At 32.7% G+C, this 20,654-nt stretch overlaps 3 protein-coding genes across 4 annotated transcripts; 1 reads left to right on the top strand and 2 right to left on the bottom strand.

The window, feature by feature from the left end:
- Positions 1-746: 746 nt before the first annotated feature.
- LOC102583802 (primary amine oxidase-like) lies at positions 747-3,617 on the bottom strand. Its single transcript, XM_006360746.1, has 4 exons — positions 2,497-3,617; positions 2,300-2,413; positions 1,674-2,215; positions 747-989 (listed from the first exon to the last, which is right to left on the bottom strand). The coding sequence occupies exons 1-4, from the start codon at positions 3,610-3,612 to the stop codon at positions 833-835; spliced, it is 1,929 nt and encodes a 642-aa protein (XP_006360808.1). The 5' UTR covers positions 3,613-3,617; the 3' UTR covers positions 747-832.
- A 9,153-nt stretch (positions 3,618-12,770) lies between these two features.
- On the top strand, positions 12,771-16,075 carry LOC102583475 (heat shock 70 kDa protein 8). 2 transcript variants are annotated; one of them, XM_015314984.1, is made up of 2 exons: positions 12,771-13,264; positions 14,085-16,075. In XM_015314984.1, exon 2 carries the CDS (start codon positions 14,105-14,107, stop codon positions 15,824-15,826), a length of 1,722 nt encoding a protein of 573 aa, XP_015170470.1. In that variant the 5' UTR covers positions 12,771-13,264; positions 14,085-14,104; the 3' UTR covers positions 15,827-16,075. The 2 variants fall into 2 exon arrangements, with proteins under 2 accessions (XP_015170470.1, XP_006360807.1); XM_006360745.2 differs by having other exon boundaries at positions 12,772-12,997.
- Positions 16,076-17,888: 1,813 nt separating this feature from the next.
- LOC102583145 (uncharacterized) lies at positions 17,889-19,204 on the bottom strand. Its single transcript, XM_006360744.2, has one exon. The coding sequence runs from the start codon at positions 18,901-18,903 to the stop codon at positions 17,992-17,994; it is 912 nt and encodes a 303-aa protein (XP_006360806.1). The 5' UTR covers positions 18,904-19,204; the 3' UTR covers positions 17,889-17,991.
- Between the last annotated feature and the right edge of the window lie 1,450 nt (positions 19,205-20,654).

Raw genomic sequence — 20,654 nt, 5'->3', positions numbered from 1 at the left:
CCTACCAGAGGTATCAGGCAGGGGGATCCTTTGTCGCCCTACATTTTTATTATTTGTATGGAATCCCTCTCCAGACTCATAAATTATGCTATCCAGGAAAAGCTTTGGCAACCATTGGTAGAATTGGCATGCATACAACTCAAGCAATCTCCTTCCAAACTCTAGAATACTTTCACCTCTCATCAAAACATCCCTCCTAGACCCTGTTTCTTGTAAGATCAAAGCGGACATGCTGAATTGTTACCACTATTAATTACATGGACCGACTCTCACTAAAGAGAAAAACCTTATTAAGCGCATTGATTCCCAGGTACTACTAACCTCTCTAAACAATAACAACACTCTATACTCACACATTTACGCTGATTGCAGGTCTTTGCTCAAGCAGCCACTGAAACATATCCCGCGGGAGGCTAATTGGACGCATTAGCAGAACTCAGAAGGAAATCAAAGGATCCACTTATGACTAGAAACTATCTTTACTTTTTGGATGCATCTCCTTCTAGTATTACTAATGTTTTGGAAAGAGATGCAATTGGAACTACATCACTTAGATCAGTTCCCCTTTGTATGGACCATCCTTATCTATAAATAAAATCCTTCCATTTTTAAAGCAAAAAAAAAACACAAAGATCTTATGATAGTAGATTGTTTATTTATACAAATTTGTTTTGACTTTAACGGAAGGATCAGAGTCTTGACATAGCTGGTAAAATCAAATTATAGTGATAATAATAATGTTGATGTACTAAAATGTATAATGTTAATTTCGTAACTCATCGTACATATATGCGAATTTCATTTATTAGCATAGGAATACACGTGCAACGCACTAGTCCAACAATCGGTTTCTTTCAAAGAAATTTGTGGGCCGGAGTTCAAAAGCATCATTGATTGTTGGCATTATAGGATAATCTTCTTGGCAAGGTACATGATGAAATCCAAGTGTGTACCATAGCACAATATCCTTCTTTTCAATTGACCTATTCCTGCATATTACAACACAAGAATAAAGTACTAAAAACATTCAAGGGAAGTATTGTCTAAGAAGTAGATGAATTTAATATATATAAATTGATTTTTTATATATACTATTAGTGTACTTTAACATGTTGTAGAAGGTATTTTTCAGGTTAGCAATCTCATATTTTAACGATGGTACATGTAGTTATCTTTAGGTAACTTGATAGTGTACAAGTTACTTATTTTTAGTGTCAATGTATCAAGTATCTTAACTTGTTATATAGCAGGCAGCTTATCTTATTTTTCAGGTAACTATTTTGAATTTTCTTATGAATGGCTATGTGTAGCTATTTCATAGGTATAATACATAAACAGAAACTTAAATTTGACTTCAGCGGACAAGTAAACATTCTAACTTTGAGAGTGCACATCTAGACACCTTAACTTGATCTCAAATGACAACTAAACACTCCAACTCATGTGGACACCCGACGTTAACGTGACACATAAATTTTGGAGGTGTGACGATCCATTTGTAAGTTTGAGTATTCAAGTGACACAGTCGACATGAGTTGAGATGTCTAGATGTGCATATTCAAAGTTGAGATGTCTAGATGTGCCAACTCAGGTCAAGTTTGAACGTCTGTTTATCTATTATGCCTATTTCATATGAAGGGCATGCCTGATATAGAGAGACAAGATGATTTTACCTGCCACTCCAAACTGAGAGTCCATCATCACCATGACTTCTATCAGCATAAAATCCAGCAGCCCATCTTTCTGACTTGTTGTAAGGAGTCACCCACAGTTGATACTTAGTATAAGCTGCTCTAATTTGAGGGTAATCATCATCTGTTAACAAAGACATAGATGGTCTACTAGGAATTAGCTTATAACCTACATCATTTCCAACTTTACTCTTTTTTTCAGTATTAACAAACAACAATTCAGCTGCTTCAATCCCAAGTTGTGTCCTGCCTTCAGATTCTGTTTTCACAATTTCTTTAACAACACTCCAATAACTCTTCCTTGGTGACATATTTTGGTCTTTCACTCTTGTAGTTTTCAGTTTAGCTTTCAAGAATGAATTCTTACTACCATCCACATCAAGATCAATGCGGTACGTAAGGAAATGATCATGGTTCACTGCAATTATGTTTTCTGCCACAAGAGTACCGTAAACATCCTGACTTATTTGATCGTTGTTCGTGTATTCCACAGCCTTCATCGCCATAATCCCTGTTAGACTTGCCTTCGCCAACGAAAAAGGAAAAATGTAAGACAAAAGATTAAGGTGAAAATGATTGACTAGCTATAGTATCTTATAATTTCTTACTCCAACTTTAATGGATCCACTTTGTTTGAACTCCCAATCAAGTATATAGTCATAATTTCCAACTGTTGTTACCATTCTGATCACCAAATTAACTTCTTTCTGTCCCTTGGTGTTCTACAAAAGCCATAGAGTTAATAGAGTGATCACAACTTAGTATAGAAATTTTCAGTTTAGAAGCTTATTAATGTTCCACGTACTCCGTTTTCTGTATGCCTCCATGCAGCATCGCCAGCATATCGTTCAAAAATGCAAATAGCTCGAGGGATTTGTACTACTTGACCTTCTGAATCAGCCATGTAACCATCCATATACACCGCGTTGTTTGGACAGTCCAACGACTGGACAAGGGTACTAGCCGATCTCCCAAAGCCATATTCACCAACATCCAGAAATGTCCTGTAGTACCATTCAAACGTAGGATCCATGTAAGGCACGAATATCTCAGAGGCATGACCTCTATAGAGAACACGTCGATATTCATTTCTCACAGCATCAAATATAGAAGCTGTAGATATGATCATCCCTGCTCTAGTATTGAATCCAACATGAAGTTTCCAATTAGCCCATCTGACTTCATGGCATTGGATGTTTATCCTGGAGGATCCCGTTTCATTGCAAGTAAATGATCCCTGGCTCGGCGAATTGAAATCAGCATCTTTTGCTTCAGGCAATGCGGCCCTGAATCTATCCAAATACTTAATGATCTTCATTGATTCAAGATCTACTAGTATAGTTATTCCTTCAATAGGCCTTGCCCAAAAGTTGGTAGTCCCTCCGCGATACAAACATGGAACACTAAGAACTCTTCTAGTCTTTGCCTGGCCAAACCATCCAACTGATAATGGTATGCAGCTGACTTCAGATATATTCAAGCCCCTTCGTGACATTGAATCTTGAAATTCAGGACTACTCAATGGCAGGCTGGTGGCCTGTATAAGTTCATTGAGAGTAAAAGAAGGAAAGCCATAACCTGAGTACAACTTTTGTGATATGATAGAGCTAGTAGCCAAGTCTATTGTGAGTTCATATGACTCACCATTAGCGCGAACTACTACCTTGGCTCGACGATAAGGAAAAGAGGTATTGTTTGATTTATGAAAGGAAAGCCAATGAAGGACATCATTCTTTTCTGGTTCATCAAGGTCTACATCATGAAATGTTACATTGGAAAGGTGGGATTTTTGGATAATGACTCTAATTTGATTGATTTCATCAGGATTAAGAGGGTCTAAAGGATGACATTGAGAGTTGATAGAAAAGAACAAGAAGAAAAAAGCAACAAAAATGTGTAATACTTTTATCAGTTCCGTCATGAAGTGGTGCTCTCAATTCATATGATGTTTCCAACTATATATAGCACTAGTCTCTGGAAACGTGCGTTTTCACGCGTTGAATAACAAAATAGAAAATGTTAGAAATCAACTATTGACTATTAGAGGCTACAATCTACATCTACTAGAAAGGCAGAAAATTTGATGATGAGGTTGGAATTTTCTGAAGAAGCAGCCTCGAAAAAGAAAAAAAAAACACATATGGTTAAAAAGAGTATTTTTACCATTTATATTTTATTCATTAAATAATACAAAATATAATAGATGATATATTCAAGCATTTTGTTGTTATTCCTCATTTGCAGTTTCTAATTCTTTTTTTCTTCTCATGTTGAATTGGGCAATTTCCTTTATTTGATCTCCAAAAGTCATTAACATTTTAATTAAAATGATATAATTTAATATTTAAATATTTTATAATATTTTCATTTATAGTAAAGGTAAAATCGTAATCTAATTTTTAATTTTGATACTTCTCAATTTAATAATATACGATGATTTGACATCTTGTTATCTTTCAGGAGATTTGATTTTATAGCCATTTACAAAAAAAAATTATAGTATTATATTCTTATTACAAGAGATTTTCATTTTTACACGAGAGACATTCATTTTTTATAGGAAAAATTATGCAAGTTGGCAAACATTACTTGTTTATTATTCAACGAGGTTACTGTGTTAGTTAATTAATGTACGTGACTATAGTTTAGTATAATGTGCTATTAATTATGGGACCACAAACAGTTTGTATACAGAAAGAAAAACACTTAGGGGTTGTTTGGTGTAATGGATAAGGTAACTTAATCCCGGGATAAGGTAAGTTAATCCCGGGATAACTTTTATTTCCTTGTTTGGTTGGAATGCTTGGGATAACTTATCCCAGGATTATGAATTAGTACCGGGATAAGTTATCCCTCATATTGGGTGGTATAGTAATCCCGGGATAGCTTATCCCGGAATAAAATAGGTTAATGACAAATATATCCCTTTAAATCCTTTTCATACATCATTTTTCACATTTATTTATATTTACATTAGTTTTAATATTATGTATAATAATATTTACTACTTTTTATTTTTATGATAATCATTCATATTTTTCTATTAAAAAATTATACAATATAAATATAATTTTTATTTGACTAATTCTTATGTTTATTTTATTTTGATTTCTCATAAATTTTCTTCTCTTTAACAAACTAAAGAGGGAAGTTCTATTTTTAAGCTAAATAAAAAAAAGTTATATTTTTAAATATACATGGTAGTTATCATGGGAATACATAAACAAAAATATTTATGTTAAATAAAAATAAAAGTTTTATTTTAAAAAATAAATAACTAAAGCTCACGAAGAAACTAAAAAAATTAAATAAAAGTGAAGGGTAATTTTTGTAAACAAACAACTTGTTCTTAAAATTTATCAATATATATTATTTTGAATATAACAAACCAAACACTCAATAATAAATAATCCCAGCACAACTTATCCCATCATAACTTATCACATCATAACTCATTTTCAAACCAAACGACCCCTTATTTCCTTTGTATACTCACTTATACAAATTTAATTTTATCTTTTCTCTCTCCATTTCCTTATTCTCTCCTACAAATTACAATCATTCATACACATTGAATTTGAATTTTCAAAATCTGCTTTCTCTCTCGTAGCTGCCCAAAACGTGTTTGAATTGTTTTTTTATATTTTTTATTTTGTATATGATTTATGCTTGTCTTATTTTTCACAAAAGTCTTTTTTTTTTAAAAAAAAAATCAGTTTTTTTAAGGAAAAAATGGATGATGGAGAGGGTTTAATAAAAAAAAATTGATGATCTACCATCGTTTTCATTGGATTTAACAAATTCAATCGTATTATTTCAACGACCACCTATTATGATTAATTGATTATTTTAGCTTTCCTTAATCTATGCTAACAAAATACTATTGCTGCAAAATTCAACTATTACTAAGGGTGACTTTCTTTTAACTCAATAAATTTTGGAAAAGGACTCTCTATCATCAAAATCGGAGCCAAAATTTAAAATTTATGAATTATGAATTATAAATTAATAATTTATACCTATTAAATAATATTTGCTAAAGATTAGTTCTAGTCATTACAGAATAAACAAATAGAGGTGATCTCGATTCATATGGTGTTTCCACCTATTTATAGTATTGGACATCTTGTTGGGTGTGTTTGGAATGAAGGAAAATATTTTTCGAGAAAATGTTTTCTTGGAAAATATTGTGGATTTCTAACTTATTTTCTGATGTTTAGTTTGTGAGTAGAAAATTTTTTCTGTAAAATATTTTTTAACTAGTAAAATTACCCGCGCCTCACGCAGGAATTTAATATTACGGAATTTATAAAATAATACTTAAAACTCATCGGTCATTTAAACTAAAACACTATAAAGGAAGAAGATAATTATAACATCTTATCATTTATCCTTCAATCAATCATCTTTAATTTGATTTTATAATTTATCATTTTGCTTCCAGGAAGTGTTACTATTTGATATTTTTGAGGAATCAAATGAACATCAACCGGTAATATTAAATATTCTAATAAATAAATAATTGTCGATGAAGGAATAAATAAATTTTAAAAGGCTGGAAAAAGTGAACGTGTAGAAAGTTCAGCCCTACCTTTTGCTTTACATATATCATTTTAAAGTTCCCATTTAAATGTATCATAAGTAATTATTAAAATGAAAATTAAAGGGAGAATGTATCATATTGGACAACAATTCAACTTATTATATATACTTGAAAGGGAAAAATATTACACAAAACTATTAAGTTTGTTTGAGTGTTTTATAAAAATCAACATACCAGAGTGATGAAGTTCAAATTGAAACTACACTTCTAGGTCATCCGGCACATCCTTGAACTTATTTATGTCATCAGTTTATTAGTTCTTATCTTCTTTTCCTCGTTCACTTCACACATCAAGGTGCAATAAAGTTTTTAAGGTCTTTATGTGCTTACAATGACATGTCAAATTTGAATTTTGTCTTCAAGATATGGTAGTATAGATCTTTAAGGAATTCTTTTACTGTACCTTCAACAATTTTAGTAGAGAAAACTTGCATGAATACTCAATTAATGTGTGTTATTTAATTTGTACTAACAAATACTTATAACAATAATTTTGTAGAAACATAAACAACAAAGTTTAATAGATGTAATCAAAAACAACAATTAATAACATAAAACATAAATTAATGACTGCACAAAAAAAATACCAGAATCTATAACAATAAAATGAAATAGAAAGGAAAAAATCGAGCCCACTAAATACATAGTTTACCCTTAAGAAAATTATTCCCCTCTAGTACCTGAGGTTTAAAAAAATAGATCATCTCAGGATAGGACAATTATATTCACCAGTGTATTGATACAAAAATCAATGGTGTAGTAAGCCACTCAACATGAGCAAAGTAAACGAATATTTAATTGTGCAAAAGAAGAAGGAGTAGTTCAGTTGTTTTAAAATGAGAGGAAATCCCTCTATTTATAGACAACAAATGGTAGTGTGAACAAATGTTTATTGTGCCTTATCGTAAACGTCACAACTCTTTGGAAAAGTTACAACCTTTCGGAAAGGTCACAACATTTCATAAAAGTCACAACTTTTCATAAAAGTCGCAACTCTTTATAAAAGTCCCAACTCTTCAAAAAAATCACAACTTTTCATAAAAGTCGCAACTTTTCATGAAAGGGGAAGGCTAGTTTTGGAAATAAATAAATAAAAAGGGAATCCTGGATTCTAGTGGCGCCACATAGGCGGGCCTAGGATTCTCTTCTATATATAAATATGATGTTTGGTTGGTGAATGAAAAATATTTTTCAGAAAATATCTTTTTTTTTGGCTTGAGACTAAATAAGGATAAATATTAGGAATTACATAGTTTTAATATGAAATTACAATTTATCCCTCTTTAGTTTGTAATTACATTAACCCCTTTAAAAAGTAACACAAACCGGATACATAATATGTAGCTCGGATACATTAAAGAGTATCTCGGATACATTATAACATAAATCGGATACATAATATGTAGCTCGGATATATTATAAAATAAACCGGATACTAGCTCGAATACATTAAATACTGGCTCGGATACATTAATATGTACCTCGAATGCATTAAAGAAATAAGAGATTTTAGAGATTTTTAGAAATAGAAGGGGATATTGGAAATAAAGGGAAACATAAGACGTGTATTTCAGTAATTTTTCCACTAATAATACTCTTTAGGAAAATAATTTCATATTCGAAAATCAACCCCGATAATTGACCTAGGACTCGACCCTGACACCCAAACTAGGACAAGACTCCAATGCCCGTTCTAAAATCCAACCCTGAGATCTCACTCAGAAAATATATTTTCAAAAATAATTTCTTAAAAAAAAATTGACGGGATCACAAGGTGGGGGGGTAGCATAAAAATGCAATTTTAAAAAAAATATTGAAATATTTTTCAAAAACAACTTCATTTTTTAAAAAATGATTGGTGTGACGCCGGGGGGAGGGGGGAGGTAGGGGTGGAAATGGCGTAAAAAATGATAATTTTTTGAATTTGAAACATTTTTCAAAAATAATTTTTTTTAAAAAAATAGACGGGGTGGCAAGGAGGGGTGGTGGCTTGGGTGGGGGTGGCCTTGTTGGGGGGTGGTGGTGAGAGTGGCGTAAAAATAAAAATTAAATTTGAATTATTTTCGAAAGCATTTTTTTGGAGGGGTTAGGGGTGGTAGGGGTTGGGTGAGGTAAAAAAAACTTAAAATTTGAAACATTTTTTAAAAGTAATTTTTAAATTTTTTATTTTTTTTGCTGGGGAGTGGTTTTGGGGGTAGGGATGAAAATATATTTGAAATTTAAAATATAAGAAATTTTTTAATTTTTTTTTTTTTGAATGGGGAGGGTCGGGTACGATGTATGGTCAGGTAAGAAAAAAAATTAAAGGATGAAGTAGAGTTTTGGAAAATGCTTTTCTTAATTTTGGAAGGGAAGTCATTTTCCTTAAAATTGAGGAAAATGAGTTGATTTGGAAAACATTTTCCAAACATGGGAAAATTGGAAAACATTTTCAAACACACCGGTTATCTCTCTGGAGATTTGATTTTATAGCCTTTTACAAATTTATTTACAATTTTATGTTCTTACTACAAGATATTTTCAGTTTTACACAATAGATATTCATTTTTATACACTTCCTTCGTTTCAATTTGTTTTTCTGATTTGACTTGGCACGAAGTTTAAAAAAGTAAATAAAATTTCTGAATCTTGTGGTTTAAAGGTAGAAGAGATAAGTAGAATGTATCAAAATGTCCTTTAATCTTGTGTTTTTAAATATGTCATATGAAAAAATAAAATTAAAGAATTGCTAAAAAAAAAAGTAAAAAAACATTCTTTTTTAAATAGATTAAAAAGAAAGTAAGACTAGCAATTATAACGGAAAGAGTCTATCAAATTTAAAAATAAATTCATTTTCTTTTATTCATTTTGCAGAGATCATTTCCTCTTTTATCTTTTTTTTTTCATCTCTTTTCAATTTGTAGTGGTTATATTTAAAATTTCCACGAGAAATGCGTTTAACAAGTTATTTTTACACCCTTTTGACAATATTTTGTAGAAAAGCCAACTAAAATTTCCAGTCATAACGGAATAAACAAATAGTATTTGTACAAGCATTGAATTATGATAAGAGCTAAATTTCTTTTACAATAATGATACATTGATACCTTAATTAGAGATCTCGAATTCGAGTCCAAGGTATGAAAAAAATTATGTTGAAAGTGTTATTCTCGAATGACTCCTATAGTGCGCGATTTGAATTTTGTCAGAGCTTTAATGTGGACTTCGAACACCGAGTGGAAAACCAAAAAAAAAAATGATAGATTAATAGTACAATTTTTATTTTTTATACAAATTTGTCCACATGACGTTAGTAGACTTGGGGAGCCTTTTCGTAGTTTTTTCTTTAGGGTTGAATAGAATATTAATGAGATTTTTAACTTCTGTTTACAATAAATACTTAATATGTAGAGAAAAATTAAGAAATAGCAAATATAATAGGCATAGTAAGGCTCTATAGCTGTAATTTTGATAATTGTGCTTCATAACTATAGTTTTATTTGCTATAAAGGTTGTGGTTTGTATATTTCGCGCGGTTTGTATATTTTGCTTGTCCATTTGCACATTTCGCTTGCGTACAAATAGGGTAAGTATATATAAATTTTGTACTTGTACATTAATGAATTTTTCAAAACTCCGTTTGTATATTTCACTTGCCAATATACAAACAGGGTAATTTATTGTGAATTTTTCATAAATTATATACAAATAGCTAGGGTAAGCATATACAAATTCTAGATTTATACAATCATGAACCGAACTATATAAAATTTTGATTTATACAATCAGGCTAATTATACAATTTTAGGTGAAATACAAATTAAACAAATAACAAGGTTTGGGGAAACTATTGTTGCGAATCACAATTTTTCAAAACAATAGCTATAGCATTTAATATTGTTTAAATGTTTGTTATTCTGCACAATTTTCCCTAATAAATATAGGGAACGGTAAAAATATAAATATAAATATGATTATTCTTAATGAGTTAATGATATATCTGATAAGAAAATTGAGTAATTAGTTTCTATACTTATAAGTTGTTGATTCAATCAGGGGCAGATTTAGGAACATGAAAGGGTATCACGTGACACTGCTTCATCGAAAAAACTTACTAAATAGGTATATATAATTATGAAACAGAAGCAAACATAACGATTATATATTATAAGTGATACTCTTCAAATAAAAGATGCATATAGATTAGTTAGTTTTGTGTTGAAATTCCACATGTCAAGTTGCGTGATCAAGCCGCATAGCCTCATTTTTTTGTGTGTTTTGTGTTCATGCCTAATTTTTTTATGTGTTTTCTCCTTTGACTTTCTTTGTTAAGTAATGTTTGGTGTTTTTTTTTTATGTGTTTCATATGTTTGTGTTCAAGCCTCACTTTTATGTGTTTTTTCCTTTGATTTGCTTTATTTAGTAATATTTGGTGCTTCTTTTGTGTTTTGGGTGATTTTGTGTTCAAGCCTCATTTTTATGTGTTTTTTCCTTCGACTTTTTTTGTTTAGTAATATTTGGTGCTTTGTATAAGCAAATATTTAGTATTATATTATTAATGATATTATTTTGAATACATTTTGTAAAGTAAAAATTCATCGAAAAGAATTATAATATGTTTTTATTTATTTTTTAGAAAAGATATAATAATATATTGTGTTACATCATTTTATTTATTTTTCTTATTTTAAAAATGTGATACCCATTACGAATTTTTTTTGTGTACGCCACTGAATTCAATACCTCTATATCAATAGTCAATTTTTTACGATTGAATTATCAATTATAATTCAATTTTCAACCGCCCTACCACTTTGCCCATAAGAAAAACTCCAAGTTTAAAAGTCAAAAGTCCTTTCCATCTAGAATATCCAAGTTTTGAGAATTCACAAAGATCAAAATCTCGATTGGAAATATACCATTACTCTTGAGTATTCACAAAAAGAGATCATGAAGACATCAAATATTGTCTTTCTTAAAAAACATCTTGAATATCTCATAAAATCTTGGGATATTTATAAAGAGATCAAACTATGCACTCTTCTTGATGATCAAATACTTCAAGAAGATCCACAAATCCTTTCATGGAGATAAAGTTCAAATCATTATTAATTCGAGACATACATAAACTAACAACCCTCAAATCATGAAGAAAAAACTTAGGAGAAAAATAAATAAATGAAGGAACAGAATTGTACCCATATTATTTTATCAATTATATTCTTATTTTTTCAGATTTTGTTATAGTTTATTTATTTTTATATATTTAAAATTTGTTACAAACACCTCATATATTAGTACATATATGACTTGTCTTTGTCTTATTTAATAAGATTAAAAGATTAAATATATATTTTAAAAAAGTTCTTTCCCTAGGACAAAACTTGCTAAAACTTAAAGTGTTAGCCATAGACAAATAAGGGTAAAAAATTTAATACTACCCAATTTAGGGAAAATTATGCGATTAAGCAAATTTACACTACTTAATTAGTCATCATAACTATAGTTTGCTATAATTATAATTTGCGACTAACATTAAGCGTTAATTACGTGGGCTGGGTTTGAATTTGTATAATTCGTCACGTTTGTATAATTCGCAACTAACAATTCTTCGTTTGATTTGTATTTGTATACAATGGTTGTATATGTCTATGACAGTGATTTCCTTTGGTTTTTCAGTTTTATCACCAGATACATTCAATCTTTTTGTATAACTTTTTAAAGTTTGTATAAACGTGTAGTTTTTGGATTTTGCATAAAATAATTTGTATAACTGTTTAAAGTTCAAAAAATTGTGTTTGTATAAATTCGCTATTTCGAGTTTTATCATATTTATATAATTCTGAAATTTGTATTACTCAATTATATAAATATACATGAATTATACAAACGTGTTGCAAATTATACAAATTATTGCTCTCTCTCGCTCGCCTCTCTCCTCCCTCTCCCAAATTCGCTCGCCTCTCTCCTCCCTCTCCCAAATTCGCTCGCCTCTCTCCTCCCTCTCCCAAATTCGCTCGCCTCTCTCCTCCCTCTCCCAAATTCGCTCGCCTCTCTCCTCCCTCTCCCAAATTCGCTCGCCTCTCTCCTCCCTCTCCCAAATTCGCTCGCCTCTCTCCTCCCTCTCCCAAATTCGCTCGCCTCTCTCCTCCCTCTCCCAAATTCGCTCGCCTCTCTCCTCCCTCTCCCAAATTCGCTCGCCTCTCTCCTCCCTCTCCCACGCTCCCCCCCCCCCCCCAAACATGTAGCTACGAATCGTAATTAACAAACTATATCTATAAAGCCTAATTAAATTATTTTGAATGGCTATATGTGTAAATTCCCCATTTCAAAACTATTCTTGTAATTTTCCCTATAATATTGGCTACAATCCCAATAAACTTCACAGCCTTGGCCCACTTTCTTTCCTTCCTGGCCCAAATCCACATACCATTTAACTACGGGTTATTAAAACCCGACCCGGAATACTACCGCCTTCACGATCCTTCTCTGTCTCTCGAGAAGGTCTAGAACATTGGGCATTTCATTCGGTTTCTTCTAAATAGAACTTTCTAGCTCTCTCTCTCTCAGTTCTCATTTACTCACAACTTCTCTATAATTTTCTCATTTTTCTCCACTTTACTCTTCACCTTCTCAACACCAACATTCTTGCTTACTCTAAGTAAATCTCCATTCTCTTCTTCTCTCTGTTTTAACAGTGAGTTCTTCTAGTTTGTGTTGTAAGGTAAAACTCTGATTTCATTCATTCTGCATTTTCTTGATCTTTCTTTGAGTTTAATGAACACCCTTTTGCTTAAAACTTAATCCAACTCAAGAAAGATTTGTTTTTTTTTTCATTATGAATGTGTTGTTTTCTTTGGTTGGTTGCTTAATTGAACAATGTTGGTCCATCTAAATGCAAAGTTTCAGTTTTTTTCATGTGGGGTTGATTACTTTATTTCATCTATTTAATCACAAATGAAATTGGTTGCTTCGATTTTGGTGGGCACTGGTAGGCTACTTGTCAATTCTGTATTTGATTAGTTTCCTTATGCCTTATTTACTGATCAGTTTATCTTCTAAAAAAAGTTTAAAGTTTAAACTAAGAGCATTTATATATATGGTGGGTGGAATACAGAATGTAGAAAAAAAAAAAAGATGGTGTATCCGTGGATGGGGAGTATTAAAGTTGGAATTTTGTTACAAGCTGTTATTTTTGCTGTTTATATAATGAAATAAATATGTCATAATAGAAGTAATGAAGCATTCTGGTTCTGGATATGAAGTTGTCCAATTCTTGAATGTATATCAGCCAGTTAAGTTGTGCATATTTTTCGAAATTTGTAACTGAAGAGTAAACTATGTAGGAAATGCCTTTGTGTTAGACTGCAAGATTAGGTCAAAAGTTGGTAATCAAGCATGAGAAATTGTGAACAATAGAGGCAATTGTGTTATATGAAAGGACAACTCTCAGTTATTATGAAGCAGTTTATGCGGATAACTCTGTTCACCAAGGCTTGGACAGACTGAAAGAAATTTCACTTAGTTATTTTTACCTCTATTAGGATTTGAACCTGAGACCTCAAGAGCTTATTGTGCTGTTATATTTAATGATTCAAGATGTTTTTTTTTATGCTTGTCTTAAAAGTTATAGTCTAGAGTAAGCAGGGTCATTAAGCTTCAGCTGTGAGTTATCTGTGGACCCTAGATAGTCTCATGAGTCTCTCTGACTAACATGATATATGCTATGTGATTATCGTATGGAACGGATGAAATGTGATATTGCTTTTCGAATAATTGAATCAGCGAATGTGTATATATTGTTAATGCAGGAGTTCTTTAATCTGTATTCATGGCTGAACAAGCATATACTGTGGTATCTGATAGTGAAACAACCGGGGAGGAAAAAACTTCATCGGCTTTCCCTGAGATAGCAATTGGGATCGACATTGGTACATCGCAATGCAGTGTGGCAGTTTGGAATGGATCTCAGGTGGAGCTCGTCAGAAACACGAGAAATCGGAAATTGATGAGATCATATGTCACCTTCAAAGATGAGGTTCCTGCTGGTGGTGTTAGTGATGAACTGGCTCACGAATATGACATGTTGTCTGGAGCTGCAATCTTCAACATGAAACGTCTGATTGGTAGAGTCGATACAGATCCGGTGGTTCATGCCAGCAAGAGCCTCCCCTTTTTGGTTGAAACTTTAAATATCGGTGTCAGGCCATTTATTGCTGCCTTAGTGAACAATATGTGGAGGTCCACTACGCCTGAAGAAGTTCTTGCCATCTTTCTAGTTGAACTAAGAGCTATGGCTGAAGTTAAACTGAAACGTCCAGTGAGGAATGTGGTTTTGACAGTTCCGGTATCATTTAGCCGATTCCAGTTGACCCGAATCGAACGAGCCTGTGCCATGGCAGGGCTTCATGTTCTAAGATTGATGCCTGAACCAACTGCAGTTGCTCTGTTATATGCTCAGCAGCAACAGCAGTCTGGACATGAAAATATGGGTAGCGGGAGTGAAAAGATAGCTCTTATATTCAATATGGGTGCGGGGTATTGTGACGTAGCTATAACAGCTACAGCAGGTGGTGTTTCGCAGATCAAGGCCTTGGCTGGCAGCACGGTTGGAGGTGAGGATCTACTTCAAAATCTGATGCATTACCTCTTACCAAACATGGATGATCTATTCTCAAGCCATGGAATTGAAGAAATAAAGAGAATGGGATTGCTTCGAGTTGCCACCCAGGATGCTATCCACTTACTCTCATTCAATATGAGTGTCCCGATTGATGTCGACTTGGGAAATGGAACAAAATTATCTAAGGTTCTCACGAGGGCAGAGTTTGAAGAGGTGAACAAACAAGTCTTCGAGAAATGTGAAGCTCTGATAAAGCGTTGCTTGCAAGCTGCTAAACTAGAAGCAGAAGATGTACATGATGTCATAATTGTTGGTGGCTGTTCCTACATTCCAAAGGTTCGGAACATTGTCATGAGTATATGCAAAAGAGAAGAGCTTTATTCAGGAATGAACCCGCTGGAGGCAGCTGTACGTGGTGCAGCGCTGGAAGGAGCAGTAGCTTCGGGAATTAGTGATCCATTTGGAAATTTGGACCTGTTAACCATCCAAGCAACTCCTTTAAGCATTGGCATTCAAGCTGATGGAAGTGACTTTGTACCAGTTATTCATCAGAACACCACAACACCAGTAAGGAAAGAACTGATTTTCACTACTGTCCATGATAACCAAGCTGAAGCATTGATCCTTGTTTACGAAGGTGACGAGAAAGCAGCAGAAGACAATCATCTCCTAGGCTATTTTAAGATCAGAGGAATACCTCCAGCACCAAAAGGTGTTCCAGAGATTAGTGTGTGCATGGACATTGATGCTTCCAATGTCCTGAGAGTCTTTGCTGGCGTAATGGTGCGCGGGACTCAGCATGCTCCTATGCCTTTCATGGAAGTTAGGATGCCTACAGTTGATGATGGACATGGCTGGTCTGCTCAAGCTCTGCATAAAATGTATGGCTCTACTTTAGATTTGGTAACAGTAAAGAAAATACAGCATTGAGATTGCTGAATAGATAATAAAGTAAAAGAGACATATTAGGTGTTGTAAGTAGTGAAAAATGTGCCAACTATTTCATGTAAATATGTGTCTAGTTTTATATTTGCCGGAGAATAATCTTGGTTGTGAGTGTTGAGAATAATAGTTATAGCAACTGTTGTAACTTTGTCTCAAGATATTTAGAGTTTCATATTTCCAATGTATCCTCTGTTTCAAAATCATCTATCAGTTATTTGTTGGCTTTTTATGTAATCTGATCACATGTCTTTGTTTAAGTCTAAATGTTATGTCGTTAGTTTAAATACAATGTTTGTAAATTGAGATACTTCTTTCTGTGAGTCGAGCCACACATTACGTTGGCATCAGGTGCGGGTAAGTTTTTACCTATTGTCCGGGTGCTCATGCTCCTGAATCAAATGCTGTAAGCTACCTTTTTTCTTCTTTTTTGCTAGTGCAAATGCAGAAATCTTTCATGTAAAGTTAGCTGTCTAGAGCCACAGCACTTGTAATGAGACAAGACAAACTAGTGCAACCTTTTATAAGTGGAGGTGCAAAGATTTATAAAAGTTTAGGAAAAGTCATCCTCCAGGTATTATTGGATGAGTGCTGAGCAGTGTTATCAAAAACAAAAAGCGCAAAAAATCCCTAAAATTGGGGCTTTAAACACACGGTGTAAATAAAATGTGGATTTTCATGAAAAAAGACGTGAAGGGATAAAAATAATGCATAATATATATTTATATATAGTGCAATACTAGTAATTATAGGCACGAACATATGAACAAACATATTAATTGTTTGACAAAAAAGTATTTGATATCGACACTAAACTGCACAGCCTCGTTTCAGGGCTTAAGCGCGCCTTTGACAACATTGGTGGTAGCCTTAAAAGACAGCAAAAGAAACCTAAAAGCCAGCAATAGAAAGGGGAAATGAAAAAATCAACTGCAGCTGCTCAAATATTCCAAACAAAATTTACTGCTGAGGCCATGAGAAACCCTTAAAAGGCCTAAACAAGTAAAACCAGTTAGAGAGACAACATATCCACCAGATACTCAAATTGTATGAAATTGCATATCAGAGAAGTTAATGAGACAGCATATAAGATTACATATACTTCATGGCTGAATGTTTGGAGTAGAGATGATCAATGATTCAAGACTCGATCTTCACCATTAAGTTTCTCACACAGAATAGAGGTAACACATGGAAAGAAAACGTCTTAGAACAGCTGAAGACCTTCAATTATGTTATTATTGCCAGAGGACAAAACCAAATGGCTGGTGACAAATGATCTCCACCCGAAAATCACCAATGAATTGAAATTAACAAAACGAAGAAATGAATGGTGAAATATGTTCGCCAACACAAGATTGCATAGCAATTGCCTTCAAGAAATGTATGCAACTACTCAACTCAAGCATGTACTTCAGTGAAATCTATGATTACGGATAGCATTCCATTTCAGTGGTACCTCAATACTTTCAAATCTCTGCACTTAGCCGACAAAAGCAAATATCATTTCTTGCATCTGTAGATCTAATAGCAGGCCAACTAGTACTCAACGTGCCAAAGTATGCACGTTCCCAGTTTTCATGTTCTTAATCTCACAGCAAGTTATAGTAAGAAGTTCAAAATCAGCCCCAAAGTAGTTTATCACAAGAGTTCTCAGCTTCCATGGGGATGATTCAATGTAGAACACAAACCTTCTAAGTTTGGAACTCCGCAGGACTTGCTTACCGGTGTTTTATCCAGTTTTTTTGGAATCATTTTACATATTACATGCAAAGTCTGAAGATTTACTAATACATTTCACATTTTACCATACAAAAATGGAACCTTTACTTATCCAAAGCTATGATGTTAAACACTACCATTATGATGAGTTTGATTGTCTCTAATGATGTTTGCATATACTCGAAGGAAAGTTCCACTTTATGGACACAATTATTATTCATAATAGTAGATAACAACCAGTAATCAAAAGAAATTGACTCTTTAAAGGAATAAAACGAAACGTAAGATTCAAGTAATAATCATAGCACATGAAGAGATGAAAAAGGAAGTAACAAGAAAAAAGTATATTCATTAGAAATAACTCAAATCAAGTTCACAAACAAGATCTTAAAAAATTAATCTTTTTTGGGAAATACTAGAAGAACACTCAACTAATCGTTCTTCCAAACATACAAAACCAAAGAAAAACCCAAACCAGGTGATTTTGAATTGCTCAAAGTACTCTCTGTATAAGGCCAAGGCATCACAGAGAGATCAGACAAGGTTTGTGTATTCCACAACTTCTCAGATGACAAACAAGTTTGAAACATGAACACTGCATTCCCAAAATTGCTACTGAACAACCAATTATGAACATCCCAAAACACTTCAACAGGGAGTCCATCAATTAAAACAGTATAGTTACCGCGAAACTTCCATCGCAAGTGCTTCACTTGCATTACAGTTTTCGAATCGATACGTACCAAAAGGCAAGGATCATCAATGACACTAGAGTCACACTCAATTGTAATATCATGAATTGGACCAGTATAACAAAATTGAGCCTTAGTACCAAATACCCTCTTTCCAAATATGTGTTCCCTCTTGGAAATAAATATTGCATTTGAAAGAGAGGGAGTTGCATTACTCTTCTTAAATGCTTCTTTCCTCAGATCCCCAATAGCCAAAACCATCTGGCCTTTACACACTACTGCTAAATAGTAACCTTCAACAGGCTCTGGCCCAGATCCAAATTTTGCCAGAGAAAAGTCCCAATGGATGTCAATTTTACAAGCATTAACTTCTAAAGACCTAGACCCTTTTCTTTTAGAGAAAAGAGAAGGCTTTACATCAACTTTACAAAGACATTGATGAGACATATCATCAATTTCAACACTAAGGCATTGACCCATCAAACTTTTAGTCCAAACAACTGTAATCAAACAAGATTTCCCCAGTAATTTACACTGATAGACACAGGTTACTAAATTCTGTGGGGTTTTACTCACACCAACAACACTTGAACAAGAAGCATCAGCAACTTGAACCCCATTTTCACCAAAACAAGATGGGAAATCCCTCATTTTTCAGCACAATCAAGAAAACACAATAAAGATTGTATCTTTAAACACCCTTTAGTCAAAAAGACCACACATTCCCCCCCCCCCTTTCAAGATTCCACTTTGTGGTACTGAAACAACTGAGATATGTATGGAAATGGATGAAAAAGGGTAAGTGAAGCAGCATACCAGTATGAAGTTTGTACCTTATAAAGCTCTGAACTTTGAGCAAATTGTTCAGAGCTTGAAGCAAAGGAGGAAGAGGGGTTGTGTAAAAGTGGGGTATGCTTTAAGAATTGAAAGGGAAATGGGGTTGCATTGTTTATAAAGTGCAAGGAATACACTGTTTAAAGGAAAGACAAGATATGCTTTAGATTACAACCAAATTTTGCTGTGGTAAAAAAGTGAAAAGATTTAGGATTTGTGGGGAACAAAAGTTTGAAAAGAATATTAGAGTAATTAAAAGGAAAAATAAATGTCATCAAAATTTTGGTTTTTTTTCTTGTTTTTCACCTGGTATTGGGTATCAACAAAGGAGTTTGACAAAAACGATTCTATATCTAAGGAAACTCGAATCCAAGACATGAGTAATTACCACTCCAATACGTCAGTAACATAGCTTATGAAGCTTTTTTGGGTAAATGAAACATGCATGGACCCTCACATCATCTGTGTTTCAGAAGAATTTAATTAAACACACAATTTGTTGGATGATTAGTTAAGTTTTACTAATTTAATGATGCAATTACATATTTATAAAACACAAATTATCAAAATAGTCGTAGTTTATAATCATGTTAGCTATTATAAAAGCCTTTTTTTTTTATAATGATCTTCAATAAAATCATTATTTTAAAAATTAGATAATATACAAAAAATATTTTCTACAGTATCAAACACACCCAATAGTAAATTGGGACGGGAGTAACAAATATACCAGCTTAGTTAAATTATACATTTTTCAAGTTATAGTATGCCAAATGAACTTCACCATTTTGGTGACATCACATGCTTTTGATACTTTTTGACTGATAAAATGTCGTAACTTGATTATAGATTAATTTATATACATTTCGCCTTAATTTACTGATATAATTGAGTTATAAATTTTTAAATTTTACTTGTGAATTTTGATATATTAGCTGTAAGTTTCTTAAATAAAATTTATGTATTTAAAAATTATATTAAAGTATTATAAATCACACTAATAAATAATTTAAAATATGTAAGAAGTATTTTTTAAATTTATTCAATATTTTATTAACTCTCAATATCAATTGTGCCACATGAATTGAGACGGAGAAATTACTATATAGTCGATGTCGCTCCATCAAAATAACAATAAAAAGGTTATATACATTTTGTATATTGATATATACATAATTACTGAATATTTTTATACATAATTACTGCATATTTTTATAGTTTTCTTGTATTATCATTTGTTTATTGTGTTTCAGTTACTGCATTATTATGTTGATGTTCTTATTGCTTTCTTGTAAATATTGCACTCTTTTTCTTATTAGTTATCATATTTACTTCACTATTTTATTTTTTCTGTATATCTAAATTTGAATCGAGGGTGCTTCAAAAATAGTTACTCTACTTGAAATAATCGATATATATTCAGCTAACGACTGTGATTATTAGGATAGAGCGGCTATACATATTAAAAGTCATTTTCAAAAAGCAAATATTATTTTGAAATTTCATTTCAGAAATAAGGAGGGGGGGGGGGGGGGGTGGGGGGGGTGGTGGTGGGGGTGGGGGGTGGG

The sequence above is a fragment of the Solanum tuberosum genome, unplaced genomic scaffold (assembly GCF_000226075.1).
Source record: "Solanum tuberosum cultivar DM 1-3 516 R44 unplaced genomic scaffold, SolTub_3.0 scf00334, whole genome shotgun sequence".
Taxonomy (NCBI): domain Eukaryota; kingdom Viridiplantae; phylum Streptophyta; class Magnoliopsida; order Solanales; family Solanaceae; genus Solanum; species Solanum tuberosum.
Note: the sequence above shows the minus strand (reverse complement) of the source record. Positions and strands in the feature narration are given on the sequence as shown.

Excerpts from the sequence above, each read along its gene's own strand:
- LOC102583802 (XM_006360746.1), bottom strand. The coding sequence starts at position 3,612 with ATGACGGAACTGATAAAAGTATTACACATTTTTGTTGCTTTTTTCTTC. Across the intron at positions 2,414-2,496 it reads GGAGGCATACAGAAAACGGA|AACACCAAGGGACAGAAAGA; the intron begins GTACGTGGAACA and ends TGGCTTTTGTAG. Across the intron at positions 990-1,673 it reads CTCTCAGTTTGGAGTGGCAG|GAATAGGTCAATTGAAAAGA; the intron begins GTAAAATCATCT and ends TGTAATATGCAG.
- LOC102583145 (XM_006360744.2), bottom strand. The coding sequence starts at position 18,903 with ATGAGGGATTTCCCATCTTGTTTTGGTGAAAATGGGGTTCAAGTTGCT.
- LOC102583475 (XM_015314984.1), top strand. The coding sequence starts at position 14,105 with ATGGCTGAACAAGCATATACTGTGGTATCTGATAGTGAAACAACCGGG.